The sequence below is a fragment of the Thunnus thynnus genome, chromosome 11, assembly GCF_963924715.1.
Source record: "Thunnus thynnus chromosome 11, fThuThy2.1, whole genome shotgun sequence".
NCBI lineage: Eukaryota > Metazoa > Chordata > Actinopteri > Scombriformes > Scombridae > Thunnus > Thunnus thynnus.
The window spans coordinates 10,472,276-10,490,509 of NC_089527.1; the positions used below are offsets into that span (position 1 = coordinate 10,472,276).

An 18,234-nucleotide genomic window follows, 5' to 3' on the forward strand; every position below is an offset into this window, starting at 1 on the left:
AGATTTGTATCAGCTGTTTGAGTTTAAGACATTAAGCCGCGCATGCAACTTGGAATTTGTACGAAGCAAACCGTGGCCTAGAGGACGGATTAATCCAGATGAGAATTTCTACCGTCTGAACCTCAGGACATGCAAAAGAACGACAAATTGCTTTCTCAGTATTTTTCACCAACAGCTAACCTTATTTTCTACAGCGTGGAAACATTGTACAGGCTGTGAGGTGATTGTCAGGTAGGCCCACGCTTTCCTGTTTTGGCCCTGTTTACCAACCACAATGTGTTCCACCCACCTCCATCTCTTCATCTTCAACTCTTCATACAACCAGTGGTACAGAGACATCCCCTAACACCTCTCCCACACAGATGCTATGTGTTATATGAGCCATATAATACAGTCAAACAAGCTGTTTAATCGTCAACTCTAATTTACACCTCCTCCTCTTCTTGTATGGCCCGTGTTGCAGCAGGGCTTACGGTTAGCTTTGTGGTTAAATAGTTTGCAGTGGAGCACCCAGTATCTAAGTTATACATTTTATTATTGGATATTTTATTTATCTTCTATCCTGAGCGTCCGCAGTCGCGCTCACCGCATCCCCCTCTGCCTTTGTCACTGTCTAACACCAGAGAAATGTAAAAAAAAAAAAAAAAAAATTGCATCTGTTTTTCCCCTCCTACAGAAAAGGCTCGAACCACAGCACTGTAAGGTCAAACCATACTGCTGTCAGACATGTAAATGTGACATAAAGAGCAACATGGTAGGATAAACACATTTGTGTGTGAGTGTGTGTGAGAGTACAGACAAACAGAGCAACATCATACATCAGTCACAAAAGTCACAAGCAGACTATTTTTTTTGTTTCTAAGAAATTACTGTTAAAGTCATTTTGACTTAGAATCATCACAAAATAACATATAAGGAGGAGGAGATGTGGCACCTAGTGAATTTTACGCAGAGCTTTAAGTTTCCTGAATCATGTGTCAAACAGAATCCCTTTCATCAGCAAAATAGAGCTGACTCTTTACACTTTGTCCCATACGTGGTTGCACACGCACACACACACGTGCACACACACAGGCCGCCAGTTACAGCTCTATAAAACATGGTATTTTTCTCAGAAGTGAACCTTTTACGCCGTAGATAATGTTAAGATGTTTTTAAAGCAGCAGATGTGTTTCTGTCATAACGTGCAGCGGTGTTAGCGAAGTGTGAGTTTGCAGGTTTAGGTGTGAATGAGACATCATGTCTCTTTGTCCTCACAGGGCTGTTGGATATTATGTGTTAACCGCTCCGCTTTCAATGAACTTTTTTATTTAAGGACAGCGTTAGAAAGTTGTTAAATAATGTGTGTAAGGGTGTCACATTCACATGGCCTGCTGTGCATCTGTAGACAGAGGGAGGAGTTGTCTAAATGCACCCAGGGAAAGAATTAAAGAGCGTGTGAATACTTTTAATTTCTTTTGTGTATCGTATTGTGTCCTGTGTATTGTTTGTTAACCCTGACAAATCCTGTTTTTACATTTGAGAGCAGTAAAAACACCCTGAGCGCTGTTCTTTTTAGTCCAAAATGACCCAGAATATACAAAAATGTGTAATATTTCAACTTTTTAAAAATTTTTGTGCAGCTGACACACATTTTTGTACATAGAGGGTGTTCACAGGTGCCTCACAGTGAATATCATTCATCGAGGGGTTGAATGTCTGTATTATTAATTGACTGCAATCAAACTATGACTCATATTCTGGTGTCAAAAGTAGGTGAAAGTTTTAACATTTTTAAGAAGGTGGGAAACCTCTTCACCTCACCTCAGACCACCTTGAACAAATCTGCATCTGTTAGTCATCCGTTTGACATATCCCCTTACTCCGAAGAGACGTTGAGAACTCATTGTGATAAAATGACTCAGGCGGCCTCTCTTCATCGCCTGAGCAAGTGACCTTTCGATGACGTTCAGTACAGCTTTGATAATACGGACACATTTTTTTTTAGTGAAAAAACTCCCATCAGCCACAGGAGTTTCCAGGACAATGACTGTTGTATTGCCTCTGAGGATTTAGGCTGATGATAAAAGCCTTTTCCTGGTATTCTCTACTCAGCTACCTGCCGCCTATCTCTCATTTTAAATGTCTTTACCCGGCCTAATACCGTTTCTCAGCAAAGAGCGAGAATAGCATATCCGAGGCTTCCCGGAAAAAAGGCTTGAGGAGTAAAGTGTGAGGCAGGACTCCAGACTAACAGCCTAATAGCTAATTATTTATTTATTTTAAACTTAGCAAATCACAAACTGAACAGAGAGATGATCACAAACGGAGCACGTCCTCTCATGCTGTTACTACAGTTACTATCACAGGCTGGCTACTCCTGTGATACAGGTCCATCTATCCCTTCAGTCACAAACGGCTCGCTGGCAGGACCTCACTAATATGTTGTGCTGCAAAATCTCTGTTCAAGGCCCTCCTGCACAGCGCTGTGACTCAGTGGAAGCAGCGACCGAGCGGTGGAGTAGTGAGTTCAGGACACAAAGACTGAGACAGACATATTTTGTGTTTGTCCGTAACATTCACTTTGGGATAGTTCAGGGACGGTGGAGCCCTGGTGTGAGGAGAGACGGGTGCTGAACCAGACATTTAGATGAGATGAGTTCGGATTGATTCGGTGTTTGAGTATCATGGCCTGAACAGATTCTAGGAATACAGGATCATCCTGAGAATACAGGGATTAGGGAGCAATTTAAATTATGTAGTCATCATGATTTTTTTTTCACATGCTACCCTTTAGGGCTACACGATTCTGCTCAAAAATGAGCATTAGGATTGTTTCCACTCACTTAAACATCGCTTTCCATTATGTTTGGTCTCCTGTTAGCGAACCGTTTTCTCTACGTCTGAACTCAAAAGCATCATCGTTATCTTTGAATCCACTTCCGCACAGCAAACTGCAAAACTTTACGGTATGAGCACAGTGTTTATGTCAGAACTGGAGGTGCATAAACATTTGTTTTTCCATATCGTTACTGTTTTTCCGTGACACATTTTTGTTGTTTTGCTGTTAAAAAAAACCTTATAGGGCTGCACTTAACAATTATTTTTTTAATCTGTCAATTATTTTCTTGATTAATCAAACATTTGGTCTGTAAAATGTTGATCAACCCAAAGATATTAATTTTACTATTAAAGAGGACTAAAGAAACTAGAAAATATTCACATTTAAGAAGCTGGAACCAGGCAATTTTTAGCCTTTTTCTCAAAACAATCAAAATAGTTTGCAATTCATTTTCTGTCCTTCAACCAGTCGATTAATTCATGAATACCAACGGTTGCAGCTTTTTCTTTCACTTCATTTTACTCTGCTGTCCCTCTTACACATTAGATTTATTTACATCAATGTCCTTCCTCCTCTTTCTGTGCACAGTTTGTCATGTGTAGGGTCATGCATACCTGTTATTTGTTGATGCAGCTCAGGGTGAAATTTAATTAATTGCAAACATGACAGAATCAGTGTATATCCAAACCTCACCACAAACATGCATCACTACATGTGATTAAAGAGTAACTTAACACTTTTTTTGCATTGATATATTAATTTATTCTATCAATGATTATGCTTTTTTTATACTATTATATTATGCTATTAAACATTTGATTCTTCAACAGTGATTATTTTACAGAGAAAATCGAGTATTTTCAAGAAATAAAATCTGTGAAACATCAGTGACATCGCCTTGCACTCCACGCCACTGAATCACAAGGCAGAATAATATGTTAGAATAGTTTCATACTTTACAGCAATTGGATTCTTTCACCTGTAAGACCTGTAAAAGTGCCTCGGTGCATTCAGCCCAACACTAAAGCTGTATTCACATGATCAGCATCAAAGTGCTTAACGCTGCGTAATTCCATTCTTTATTTAATGTTCGGAGTGTTGACACTTGACACTCAGCAAATGTTCAAGAAAACAGTGTCCTGATGTTCAGACTTTAAATGTTTTTTTTTCTTTTAGTATTTTTTTGGGAGGCATTTGAAGCCTTCATTGCAGAAAGCGAAGAGACGACAGGAAATGGGGGAGAGAGAGATGAAAAAAAAAAAAAAAAAAGGTCCCCAGCCAGAAGTGAACCTGTGGTGTTGTGGTTTACGGTCAGCGTCTTAAACCCCCAAAGGCCTTTTCATACTTTCTGCATTTATTTTACTTTTCTACACCATCCACATAGATCTTTACCAGGTACAAAGAGGGGGGGGGGGGGGGGGGGTAAAGCTGAACACAGAAGCACTGACTGTAGTACATTTGTACTTCTGACTGGTGAAACATGGCAACAGTCAACTGTCTACGGTTGTTTGCTTGCAGACTCATTTTCATGCTCTCATACGCTGAAAATTTAATTTAAATACATTTCTTAATCCCAGAAACAAGATACAGTCGACTCTGAATTCAATCGCAGTCCAGACTTGCATACATTACTGATACTATCATGTGTGAATATGGTTTTAGTCCTCAGCCGTACAGCAGAGTTGTTAAGCCGCTAAAGGAGACCGCCCACTAGTCAATTCGACTGATCTATTCTGGTCCCAGAATAGAATACACACCTGACAGCGCTTTGTTATCACCTGCTGTGAGGTGATCGACACCCCGCTGTCTGGCTCCAGCGAGAATCCCCACAAATCAAAAATGCTTGATATTTGCACAAATCCTGTGACTGTAGGCAATTACACACATACATCTTGCTGTTTTCTCTTGCTTATTTTCCAACATAGTGAGTCTTTTAGTTTTATCTATAATTTTTAAGTTTATCTCTTTCTCCTTTAATATTTTCTCTTGTTTATTATCTGACAAGGCTTTTGATTAGGTGGACAAATAGAGATATTTTCACCTGTTAGGTGCTCCATAGATTCTGAGGAGTCATCCCCAAATAGAGGAGTCTGACATAACATATGGGGGAGGGTGGGGGGGGGTGGGGGTGCTTGGTGCAGAACACCTGGCCTCCCTGCTGGTGGGGCAGGAATGTGCAGGGTTGTTGAGGTGACGCGGGTGGAAATTTGCAACGCGCTCAGAACACGACCCCTGGTAACATTTAAAGGTGCCAGCGTCAGCAGGAAAGGAAAAAATCAGGGGAATGTGCTGCTTTAATCAAACCTGCATCTCTGTTTCCCTGCTTTGTTTTTCTGTGTGCACACTGGAGTATGTGTTTCTACCGTATATATATATATGTGTATGTGTGTGTGTGTGTGTGTGTGTTGGCACATTACTGTAGAAAAGAGGGCCTCTTGTTTTATAAATGATTTAACACTGTCCCACTACCACCCCTCTCATATTTCCAATCCGTATGTTCAGTTTAGCCTTTTCATTTGAAATCCTTAACTATGTGGCAGTGGAGGTAGATAACCGTAACCTTATGGCTGAGCCCATATGGCAAACTGATAACATTTAATTGACTTGTTTGTGTTTGAAAGAATCACCGTCCACTGTGACAAGCCTAGATATAATTTTAATCTCTTTGAACTAATGACTTAGTCCAGGGAAGGTTGACATTTAGTTAACCAAAATGTTCTTGTTGAGGACCATTGGTAACCTAAATAAATTAAACTGGTAGTATAACATTCCTTTAGAAAATATCTTTCTTTTATAATGTGCACTGAAAAGTCCAGCAGTCAGTTTCTTACCTTTTTGGACATTGTGGCCTGATTCAGAGCTGTGAATTGAATCAATTATTGAACAAGCTGTATGCTGTTTTTCCAGTGTTTGTTTTAATAGTTAGACTGTTTCCAAGGACTGTTGTTACACAGCCCAACTTTCTACTTACTGTGAATGAATAATCTTAAATGTTCCAGTCTGATATTATATAAAGCTGCTGCTGGTGATTGTCATTATTTTATTATAAGCTTGATTTATTCAGCACTTATTCTAATAGTGTTTTTGATTTAATTTAGATTGTCTTTATTAAGTAAAACACTTAAAACTACAGTTAGCTCCATACATTGTACAGCACACAAAATAACATTAAAACAACAGTACAATCGATGCCCTGTATACAGCAGGGAACCCACCTTTATATACTATATCATCATTACATATTTCTATTGTCTCACATACATTAACTTGAGATATTTTTAAAAACTATTTGTAGCCATTACCCTAGTGATGTCAGGTAGTTTTTTCCACCTTTAACAAACCTGATAAGAGAACGATCTTTTACCAAGCTCTAATTTTGGCTTTGACAAGACAATTTAATTTATGCCTGTAGTTGTTGCTCATATTGACTGAATGTCTATTTCTCACTAATTCAGGTCGGTTATAAATAGTTTTTGGTTTCTTTGTATGATGTAAGTTAAACTCAAAAGACTTTTGTCAATGGTGTCATTCACAGTGAACCACCTAGAGACCTAGAGTACTATGTACTGTGGTGTCATATGCACACCTCAAGTCAATTCGAGCTGCCTTATTCTGTGCATTTTGTAACTTTTCTATCTCACCGATAGCTGTATTGCCCCGAATGGCTGAGCAATATCTGACCTGACTGCCGTTTAAGACTCAGGTTGAATGCTTCAGTACTTCCACAGGCAAATAATCACCTATCAGTCAAATCATACACTCTGTGCTAGTGATCTTTTTTTGACAAGTGACTGATATGGATCTGTTCAAGCCCCTTTTTCCTAGATCCAAGCACCATAATTTTGGTCTTCCTGGCATTCAACGTAATATTTAGTAGGTCCATTTGGAGGACCTCCTTTAGTTGTGCTGCTGAACGTTCAGCTGTAATACACCGTAGTGTCATCAGCAAATACTAGAGTGCTGAACTTAGATAGTATTTGTGGAAAGTCATTAATATAAATGAAGAAGAGAAGTGGACCGAGGCAGCTGCCTTGCGGGACACCACACTTTACAAGATGTGAAAAGGAAGATGACCCATTAATGAATGTAGACCGCATTGTATTTGTTAGGTAAGATTTCACCCAGTTTAGTGCAGTTTCTTGGAGACCATAATGTTGGAATTTACAGTCATGCCAGATTGTTTATTCACTATTAATTCCAACAGTTTACCAATTGCAGGGAGAATGCTTATAGCCTATAGGGTGGCTATTGTCCACTGTCAAAAGTTGCTTATTATCTTTAGGAATGGGACTAAGTTTGGCGTGTTTCCAACTCTTTGGGACATGTCCTTGTTCAAGCGGCCAATTAAACAGGAAAGTTAATGGAGTTGCTATTTGCAGAGCAGCCAATCGAAGTTGTTTGTTGTTTACAAAGTCATAGCCAACTGATTTTCCATCAGTGTTAAGTGCTTCACTTAAAACTGACAATATGAACTAATTCCAGGCAAACACAATGGTGATGTGGATCCTTTGTCAAGGCAAGGATTTTTTGTAGCACCACAAAGTAAATAACAGTGAAATTTATAGTTTTTGTATGTGTTCTGTGTGTTTTGTATTAATGAGTTTACATAACACAGAGCTGAAAGCAGGAAATCTAAATATATGTTATGTTTTCTGCACTACTGCACTCAAGCCGCCTCAATGACCTTTGTGCTATATGTAAATTCAAAACAGCAAGTGAAGCCAGCCTATGGGTTTACATGCCCTGAGGAAAAATCTAGGTGTGTGTGTTTGTTTTTTTCACAGCAGTTACGATCTCTGTTGACGTAACCAGAACAAGATGTTTACATACTACAGAAGTTTCCATAGTTAGAACTGTTTTCCTTGTCAGATTATAAGTAAGAATTTAGATTGAAGTGAGTGACAGTCAAGGAATCCATCAGTGGAGATAATTGCATTATCTTTTTTTTGTATTGCATGTTTTTATAAGCACAGCTGTATGTTTGTGTGTGTGTGTGTGTAATAGAGTATTGTGTTGTTCAGACGGCTTCTTTCTCTGTTTTTGCATATTTCTAATATTTATTAGGAACCTTTTTTTAGAGATCTTTTGCTTCCACAGCCTTTAACATTATTTAGCTTATGATTGGTGCCTTTCACACACTTTCACACCCAGCTACCTCGGACCAAAGTGAATGCTAGCTTAGTGGGAACACCGAGCTAGGCATATTTGGGCTAAAATGAACTACTTTAGCTAAATAATGCTAACAGGGCAGGTATCATAATCAGGTAACATTAAACTCACTGATATATTGAGACAATAGTCCCACAGCTGTCAATCAGAGCCCACAGGGCAGACATGAGGGCTACTATAAGTCTTCAAATCTTATTAATGGAGTAATAATTTCCAAAATGACCCCCAGCACACTTATTAGACGGCCCAAATTTAGCAATTGAGGCCATAATGAGTTGAAAAAATGATGACTTAGTATTTCTAGAGAAAAGTTGATTGCTTGACTGAGAGGCACAAAAGCCAAAATTCTGTTAGATAAATATGAAATGGCATAGATTATAAAATGCAAAAACACTTAGGCTAGTTAGCATATCTGTGGAAGTCGCACTGGTTAGAGTTAGCCTATGTGCTTCTAGCCAGAAGTTGCTTCGCTAGAAAAAGTTCTAAAGAGTGAATAAGCAGTAAAACCGTCTCTCATGTCCACCTGTAACTCTTTCCACATGCATTCCTCGGTTACAGGAAATGCATGTTAGTAAGGTCAAGAGGGAAGTAGAGGGTGAGGGACACATCTCTGGAAAACAAAGGCAGAAAACGGAGGGATGAGGGGGTACTAGAGCAACGCGGCTAATAAGCAGGTGTAGGCTTGTAAAAGCGCGTGACGAGGACATTATAATAAGGATGTTGTGATGGTCAGGTGAGAAATTCATCCAGAGAAAATTTTCGCAATAGCGGCATTGTCCAGAATGAGCTGAAAAGAGCCACTGCTGAAAATGTCTGTGTCTTTTATCTATGTCCTTGATTCAGTAGAAATCTCTGTGGCAGGTGTTAAGTTTTCTTAATGGCTCTGTTTGTGTGTGTGTGTGTTTCTATGTGTGTAAGTAGCTAAGCGGCTGCTCCTTGGCGCTGATGACTATAATTTGCATAATGGACTCACAGGCCATACTGACAGTTAAAGACAGGATGAGAGGAGAAGGAAAAGCAAGGCAGGAGAAAAAATGTGTTTCAAAGAAAGCTGTAATAAAGGGAAGTCTAGCGGTGCCTCTTTCAATTTGCTATTGTCCTTTTAACATCTCTGGTTTTGACCATTTTCACAGCAGTCCTTTTACTTGTCAGACCTTTTTCTTCTGTAACTAGTAACATAATTAACTACAATACTTTCTGGACCAGAGCCCTCATTAATGTTATTTGTTCCACCTATGCTTTGACAAGTCAAGTGCACTATAAAGAAAAAAAGGGTGCTCTGATGCTAACAAGGTTATCATCATGTGTGAAAAGAAATGTGCAGTTCAATTCTCCTTTTCTACTACTATAGTTTCCCTAATGTGTAAGGAGGGAAAAGCACATATAAACCAGATGTTTTCATATGTAAAATAAGAAGCATTTACATTTTTCAACATGGTTGTGTTAAAACTGTGATAGATTAATCCATATTGCACACACATTTACACACATTTAACCATATTTCTACTAATTGACTCACCTAGTTTGACCATTGTGGCGTTCATTTGGATGAATACGGCTGTATAGATCTGAAAATGACAGTCAGCATTTCAGTTTTTATTAAAAAGAAAGTGATATAGAAGGAGCTCAGTGTCATAAATCAGCTGATATTAGCTCATTGGAAATATATCGTTATCAGTGTATATATCAGCTGATAAATGACAAGAGATTGATGTACAGAAATGCCAAAAATGTGTCACCATTCTATAGTTTTCCTCCAGAGAGTAGTGCATTTCTTCAGCACAGCTATTAGAAAAAGATAAATAAATAAAGGAACCTTAACAAAAATGTTTATTTATAATATGGGCTATGTAAAGAAAAATGACAACTGATTTTGGCCTTAACATCCCGTATCGATGGGGCTATAGTTTATATTGTAGCATATAATGTGGCAGGAATGCAGATAGAGGAAAAAAAAAGTAGTTAAAGTTGTTAATACAAATAAAAAAAGTACAAATAAAAGTCACTTTCATGTTAAATGTCAAATAAGATAAGCTAACTAGAAAGCTAATGTGAGTTGTTGATCAAAGTCTGTGGCTTTTTATAATTTGCATCTCAGGATGTTGTGTCACTGTCATCATTTGCCAGTGAATTGCGAAAATTACTGCTTTATTCAAATAATCGGCTATGTGCAAATAATAGAGAAACAATGGCACTGTGATGAGACAGACATGTACAAACTCTGAATATATCATTTACATTTCTTTTAGGATTTGTCTTTCTCAAAGGAGAGCACAAAGCAGATCTGTTAGCTACAGCAGAATAAAAAAGTACAATTTAATTTCTGTTGGACTAAATCTGCTCTCAGAAAAATTCATCCTATTAGTAGCGTCCAGTGGGAGACTTGGCGAACGACAAGAACGCCAAACTCAAAGTCTAAATAAAAATAAGAATCAAAGTGCCAAATACTCCGTTAACTTTAGTTTTTCCAAACATATTTTATGACTCATGTTAAAAAGAAAAAAATGAAAAAGGGCTGTAAGGAGCTGAGAATTGGGTTGGACTGTCTAGTTTTTCTAATCAGTTCAGTCAGGCACGCTGACTCAGGCTTTTCATTCATGCACTTGGAGAAGCTTATTCCATAAGGGTTCAGTGAAGTTCAAGCTGAGGGTTGCAAATGTTTGCAAATCCGTGTAACTGAATTGTGATGAATTTCAGACCATAGACGAGAGACCTGACAGGACTCGAGCACTTTTCCAAATGTAACGTAATGATTCTCTTCTCTTCTTCTCTTCTGAGACACTCTAGCAGTCAGATTACAAGCAGCGCTGTATGATTTTACCATCAGCCAGGGCCACATATGGCTATCCCTAAAGGTCAGAGGTCAATTGCTGCCCGCATTCCTTAAGCTGCAACTTCTCTGGCACCCCACCTCCCTCACACAGACACGCACACACACACACACACAGCTCTCTGCTGCTGTTGTTGTTGTTGTTGTTGCCCTACATAAAATAAGTAGAATTAAAGGGATCATGGGGGTGGAAGGGATGTAGGCAGGGGAGGGTGGATGGTAGTTGGAGAAAAAGAGCCAGGGGGTGGGGGTGGGGGGGTTTGTAACCTGGGGGAAGGTGAATGATGGAGGGAGGGTATTAAAAAGAAAAAAAAAAGACAGATAGGATGTGGATGAGTGACTGTGGATGTAGTGGAAAAAGGCCTGGAACAGGAAGCCATTTTTGCTAACGTTTGCTAACTTAACACCAAACTGATATCAGTGATATCAGGCGGTACTGAACACACTTTATCATCACTACAACAAGGCATTGCTCAAAGAGGAAGTTCATTAGCAGTATGTTACATATATATTATATGGTAAATTACTGGGAAGCTGTTGACCACCATAATTAGTTTGTAATTTAGTTTAAAGCCTCCTTCACATCGCGGAGCGGAGTAGAAAACGACTTTACTTCCGTTTCCTGCGGAAATCGAAACAATTTTCACTCCCGTGCATCAGAGGACATCTGAGTAATGTTGAAACCCCCCTGTTTGAGTCTCCGAGTCTTGGCGGCCAGCTTCGATGTGTTAAATTCACAATAACTGGCATCGCTTCTCCGGTCTGTGAGTCTACACGTGTGAATGTCTCCAGGTCCGAGTCTGACAGGAACAGACATAGTCGCTCGTGGGCTTTTTTTCTTTTAAGGCTGTAAGTGGGACCCTGAGCCTTATTTAATGTCGGCCTCATATACATTATGTCTGTTTCCATATTTGTCATTTAAATTTCTGTGACAGCGTTACTGCGTGTCCGAGCATATCTCGTTTTATCTCCGAAGATTTGAATAACTGAAACGTAGCGCTGGGGTCGGGTCAGGTTTGAGTCAGACCTCTATGCTGTATTTCCATATGTTTGTTTCATTTCTATTTTCATATTTAAGTGTCATAAAAAAGATCTATGAGCTTTTTTTTTTGTGTTTTTTTTTTTTTTTTTTTTTGCAGTCATTAATTATGAAAACTCATAGCGATCACAAGCTGTCTGCAAACACAACACGCAGACGTACATGCACAGGCACACATCTGTAATTGACCACCTGTTTGCCTGTGGCCTAGTTTAAGCTCTATGAAACAGTGCGGAGCGGTGATGTACAATTCCTCTGGGATTCCTAACCGCTATCCTCTTATTTCAGATGTTCCAAAGCAACACAATGGGACAGAAAAACCATGCGTAGCATATCTTTTGAAGGAATCGGGGTATTAATAGAAATGTATGGGGCAAATGAAGTTCAGTAGTTGTCCTGTATTCGAACTGTTGTTGTGTAAGCTTTTCCTTTGAAGACTTTTAGTATAAATAAAAAATATGGGGGAGAATCATAGTTCAGTGGGTGATTAGATGTTTTATTGTTGTGCTTCTCTCTTTCTATGTGTGTGTGTGTGTTAGTGCATGTAGGTATGTGTGCAAGCTAACACAGTGGGACCGCAATTTTTTTATGTTGGTTTAAGTGTTTCAGTAGGTGTGTTTATATGAGGGGCGTGTGTTCCTGTGTACAGACAGGAAGGTTGCAGGACCGTCTGTGTTTGCAATAAACAGCCAGAGGAGCCCACCAGTGAGGGAAGCTTTAGGGTCAAGGGGATATACACACACACACACACACACATGCATGCATGCACACAAACACACTTCTGCCTGTTTGTAAGCTCTGCTGACTGCAGGAAGTAATAATGGTAGCGTGCTTCCGGAGTTCCGGAGGCTTCTCTCAGGGGAGTGTGGCCGTCCTGTCCAGCTCAGCAGAGCACAACTGAAAAGACCACAGCAGAGCAGACAATTATAAAACACTGCAAATAGAATAGAGTAGTATAGAACATGGTACAGTACAATAGAGTAGTGAATAACACACTGGAGCAGGACAGAAATGACAATAAACGATGGAATAAGGCAGAACGTAACAAAGCATGAACAAGAAAATGGTGAAATTGGGATGTAGAAGAGCAGAGCAAAAAAATAAATAAATAAATTGTACTAAAGCAAAGCTGAACAGAATAAACATCTAAAATAATTGGTGTAAAAATTTATCAGAACAAAACAAGAAAAATGAGCTCTCACAAATGTTTGAGCCAAGATAAAGTAGTAGAAAGAAGTTAATTCATTTTTTTTTTTTTGCAGGCTTGGCAACAGCCCTGAGCTATTTTGACTAAATTAAACATCTCAGTATGTTTTTTGTTTAATACACTGGCCGTAGTGACCGTAAACCTTCATAACAATATTGTGACAATATTTTGGAGCTGATTTAATGGTGTTTATACGCAGGATTTTCTTTTTAAAATTAAGATAATTTCAAATCATGCACAGAAGTATTATTGGATTCAGAAACGCGATGAACCGGCGTCGTGGTCCGTGGTCTTTCGCTTGTCTTCAGCTGGATGGCAGAAACATGTTAGGACAGGAAGAGAGAGGAGGGTTAGGCGAGCCAGCCTGTGTGGAGGGGGAGAGTCTGTGTGTCAGACCTCATCATCTGTGTGTCCCGCAGCTCCTCCTCGGTGTGAGCCAGTGATAAGAAGAGCGTTCCTCCCCTTCGCTCCTTCTGCGTGGCTTCATCTGTGCATTCCTCTCCATACGCTCTGTTTCCCAAACTGACAGTCCTGCGGCTGGCATCCGTGTGCGTGTGTCCTGTGCAAGACGCTTGTCGTGTATATCCGCGGCTGTGTGCGTAGCATGTGTGCCTGATTGTGTATGTGAGTTGTTCTGTTGGCAGTCAGAATATATCGATCCCTCCAGGACGACCTACAGTAACGACTAGCTTCACGCGTGGTTAGATATCACCTGCCAGCTGTCAACCACCGGATCTTACAGTTTCTGTAATGCACCTCAATAGCTTTACTTTATTAGACCCCTCTGCCTTGTAAATGCTCACCCCCTTCATGCATCACGCCTCTAGTTTGTAACACTGACCAGGATTTCCCCAGGAAATTGTTAACGGAGGTGGTAAGCACCTCCTGAGCTGCATCAGACAAATACTGATTCATTTTTTTTTGATCAGTTGAAGTGCAAGATGACAGCATGAAAAGTTGCCTCACTCATTAAATATTCTATGTGATGAAGCGCCTCTGTTCTTTTTACCCCCTTGTAGGTTAACGCCATATTTCATAACAATAAGAAATTTCTTCTGATGTTCGCGCGGGGGCAGGCTTAATATCAGGCGAGGTGATTCAGGAGACGGCTCTGCTATAACACACTGCAGGAAGCGCTACAGGGTTTCCGTTAAAAAAATGTGTCGTCTCCAAGCCCTAATGACATCATCAGGGTTATTTTCTCAGCTTCCTCCACAGCAGAAAAGTCATTAAAGGATTGTTTTCACAGGCTGAGAAGTACTCCCCATGACTTCACTTTAAAAATGTGTTTTGCAATCAATGCGTGCGGCCGTTTGACATTTAATCTCTTTCAGAGTTTCTGAAAGTGTTAGTGTCAGGCTGAGCACATTTAATATGTAGTCATCAATTAGTTTGTTATGGAAATAGTTTTCAGAAGATGATAGGAATGCCTTTTTTCTTGCATCTGCACTGAAAACAAGGAGCAAAACGTAGAATAAACACAGAAATGCCTGCAGTTCTTTTCCACCAAACTGTTTCCCTTTGGAGTAGTTGAACACTTGGAATATTTTAGTACTATACATATTTTCATGTACTTCTTCACTACTACTCGCTCCTAAGGTAAACGGGTAATCATTCAGGCTTTTAAAGATGTCATATCAAAACACAGGACAGATGTGTTTATCGAGCCTGTCGAGCATTTCACAGACTTATGTAGTGAGATCTGAGGTGCAGTTGAATGTGAAAAAAAAAAAGATGTTATTTCCTGATCACACAGGAAATAACAGTTGAGTCACCTGCCAAAGGGGACCGGAAGATGGAAAAAAAAAAAAAAAAAAAAAAATCCACCGGCCAAAATAATAAATGTCGCCACATAAAAGCTGTTTAATTAACGGTAGCTAGCAGCAGACCGGGGAGCTGAGAGCTGTGACGTCCCCGTACGGTAAACAGTGCTGCAAAACCAGGAGACAGACTGTCTCCAGTGCTTATACAGTCTCACGGCACTGTTTAGATGCGCATAAAAGACACATACGGTGCGTGAGTCTACACTGCGTAGAGACAAACATGAGTAATTTCCTCTTAGCCGTCGTGTAAGATGTTTTATGACATGATTATTTCAGTACAAACATTTACCCGTCAGTGTGGCGGATAGCCTTTCTGAGATTTACCCGCCAAACGGAAAATCTACCCACATTCGCTGCTTTGCGGGTGTTAATTTCGGACCCTGGCTTGTGTGTGATGCAGCGATGTAGAGTCTAGAGTTGACACATGATGGTATTGCAGAAACAAATAAAAAAAATGACACAGAGATCAGCAAAACAGCCTAATATTGAAGATTTAAAAAATATAAGTCTGACAGAGATATAAAGTGTTTAAGATGTGTGCAATCACTCGACACATACATGAATTTAAAGCTACTAATAGGATTTATATTGAAAAATACCTGTTCAAGATGTATTAATATGTTTGAAGCTTTAATATCTGGAGGTGAGAAGGCGAGCTGTTGCTGCAGTTAGCTGCAGCCTCAAGTATAGATTTGTATGTGTGTGTGTGTGTATGTGTGTGTGTGTGTACATAAACAGTGTGTGCACCATCTGCCAGTGGTCATGGGGAGGTGGGAGGGGTGGGGGGTTTGTGCTGATGTGTAGTGACAAGCAACTCAGACATGCAGAGAGCCTTCCATATATACTATACACACACAAATACACTCACACAGAGCCATCGCTACAGATACAGCAGCTCTTGATGACGGGGCCGTGACCCATGCGGGGTTATTATGTCTCCTGTCATGACAGATCACCTAAGAATAAAAACAAGCAGGAGGCACACAGGAAGGGCACTAAAACCCCACTGCATATGTTACCCAACAAAAAAAATATTAAAAAAAAAAAAACACCGCCTCAGCTACACAAACACAGAAGAAGCTGGCATTTGAAACTCTCAGTGCATGTATGTTGCATTTATTTTTTTATTTCATTCTGGTGGAGCAGAGTGAACATGTACCGCAGTAGAATAAGAGGCCATTTTTTTTCCAAGTGTAAACTCGAGTCGAAGGCGTATTGGAGCAGTTTTTGCGATCATGGAGACGAGGAAAGCAGTCAGACTCAGTAGTAAGAGGTTGTTTCTAAACGGAGCAGCCTCAGATTGAATTATTGTTATTTACTGCCACTGATGAGCAGACAGGGCACCCTCACCCCACCGTTAGCGCTGCCGTCATTTGCCAACCGATCACTGGAGCCTTTCCTGTCAGGCATGAGTACGGTGATGTGATAAAAATGAAAGTATGGATCAAGTTTTTAAGTTTTACTCATTTCTTGTTTCCTGCTATTGAAGGATCACATTTTGAGATTACGAAACGAGGATGAACATTTTTAAGGTCTTCTGTGTACTTTCCACATCCCCTTCTAGAGAATCCGCTGCTTGCCTACTCATTGACATTCTTTTCTCATGAAGCAGTCAGTCGTCATTGCTTGTACAGGCTTGCCTTGTTGCGTTGCAGCGGGGAGAAGAAGTACATCATATCATACTGTACATTGGCATATTGTGTTCTCTGTGGATGGATTGAGCCTTTTTTTTACATGTTAACCTGCGTTTCTGTTACCCGAAGCACGCCTTAAGTGTCACATAGTATGTATACATCACAGGCAAATGTGCTAAATTTCACAGATCATGTCTCAGCGGTGCTCCAGTTATTTTTGGTCTGTTCTTCCCCTTTTTTTTTTTTTTTTTTTTTTTTTTTTTACGGTTTCACCTCCTGTTTCTCTCTCTCATTGTAATTTTTTCCTCCTCTCTGCTTTGTCTTTGGATGTCACAGACCCTGGCAGGAGCGTGATGAGCGCGCGCTTCCGCTTGCCTGCTGGCAGATCCTACAATGTCCGGGCGACGGAGCTGGAGCGAGACAGGCAGCACACACAGGTTGTGTGCAACGTACTGCTGCTGGACAACACCGTCCAGGCGTTCAAAGTCAGCGTAAGTACTACGGTCGTCCATTCAAGTATCTTATTCTGATTAATTCTAATAGAAAAGACAAAGGTCATTGCCTCTCAGCGCCTGTCAAAACAACAGATGTACTATGGGTTTGGTATGATTAATCTGACATAAAACAAGAGTGTCTGTGTTTTACAGTCATGATATTACACAGAATATTTTTTGGGAAATTCTACTAGAATACATCAGCTTGTCCAGTAATTACTAATACATGTTAATCAACTTTTTGTTAATCTCATGTGCTGGTTTTTCTTTCTTTTTTTTGTTTTGAGTGTTAGGTAACCCATTGATTCACCTCAACCCATCAAATGACTCAAATTTGAAAAAATAATGTAGAGAAGGCATTGTCTGTTCATTAAGTCATGAAGTAGAGGAACAAAAAAAAAAAAATCATACATGAATCCGCATAAATTCCACACACACACACAAAAATAGAATCGAGAAGACTGATACTGCACCCCTTCCTCCTACTCATAACCCTCCCTCCTCTTCTTCCATAACTATGAATTTCCCTTCAGGCCCACCTCAAATTAACTGGAGATGTGGTGAGGGGAAAACGCCTCTGTGTGTCTGTACATGCATGCAGATATTTAAAAAATCAGCCCACTCTGTATTTTTTTTTTTTCCTGTCATATAGTAATGATCCTTAAAAGTTCAGTCTTCTTTCCTCACACAGTCACCTGGGGAGTCAACAGATAGCTTAAGAGCACTTCAGTAGGCTAGCTAACACATGCTAGCTTTTTGCTGTTGGTCTCCTGACTCAGTACGCTGTCTTACAAGCTCCTGAGATTTGATTTCTTTGGTTGATCAGACACAGTCAGTCTTTATCTTGTTTTACAAGCTTTCAGTCACACCTTAAGGGGATAGACAGATAGTGTGTATCTGTGTGTGTGTGTCTTGCTTATGTTGAGTGTGTGTGTGCATGTTTTTGTACAAAACCAGACATCACGTTGTCTTGTGACTGATGTAACAGCCGTCTGTCACTTTATGTGATGCCACATTTCCTTTTTTATCTCTCTCTGTGTCTGTCTTTATGTCTCTTTCTGTCACCATGCGTTTGACAGTATATTACTGTCAGTATCAGAAGGGAAATTCCCTTTGTGACTCACAAAGTACAATTCCTCTAATAACATCCCTTCTGACAGATCACATCCTGTTGGCGTTGAGGTTTGTATGTGTGTCTGAGGTTTCCGGGAGGGTGC

General features: G+C 39.9%; 1 protein-coding gene across 3 annotated transcripts in view; it reads left to right on the forward strand.

Annotated features, from left to right (window-relative positions):
* Nucleotides 1–18,234, forward strand: part of ptpn4a (protein tyrosine phosphatase non-receptor type 4a) — an 82,310-nt gene that overhangs the window by 17,898 nt on the left and 46,178 nt on the right. For all 3 annotated transcript variants that reach the window (XM_067603140.1, XM_067603141.1, XM_067603142.1), the window contains exon 2: nucleotides 16,860–17,014. In XM_067603140.1, the coding sequence (XP_067459241.1) occupies nucleotides 16,877–17,014 (138 nt within the window). In that variant the 5' untranslated portion in view covers nucleotides 16,860–16,876. The remainder of the gene's footprint in view (nucleotides 1–16,859; nucleotides 17,015–18,234) is intronic.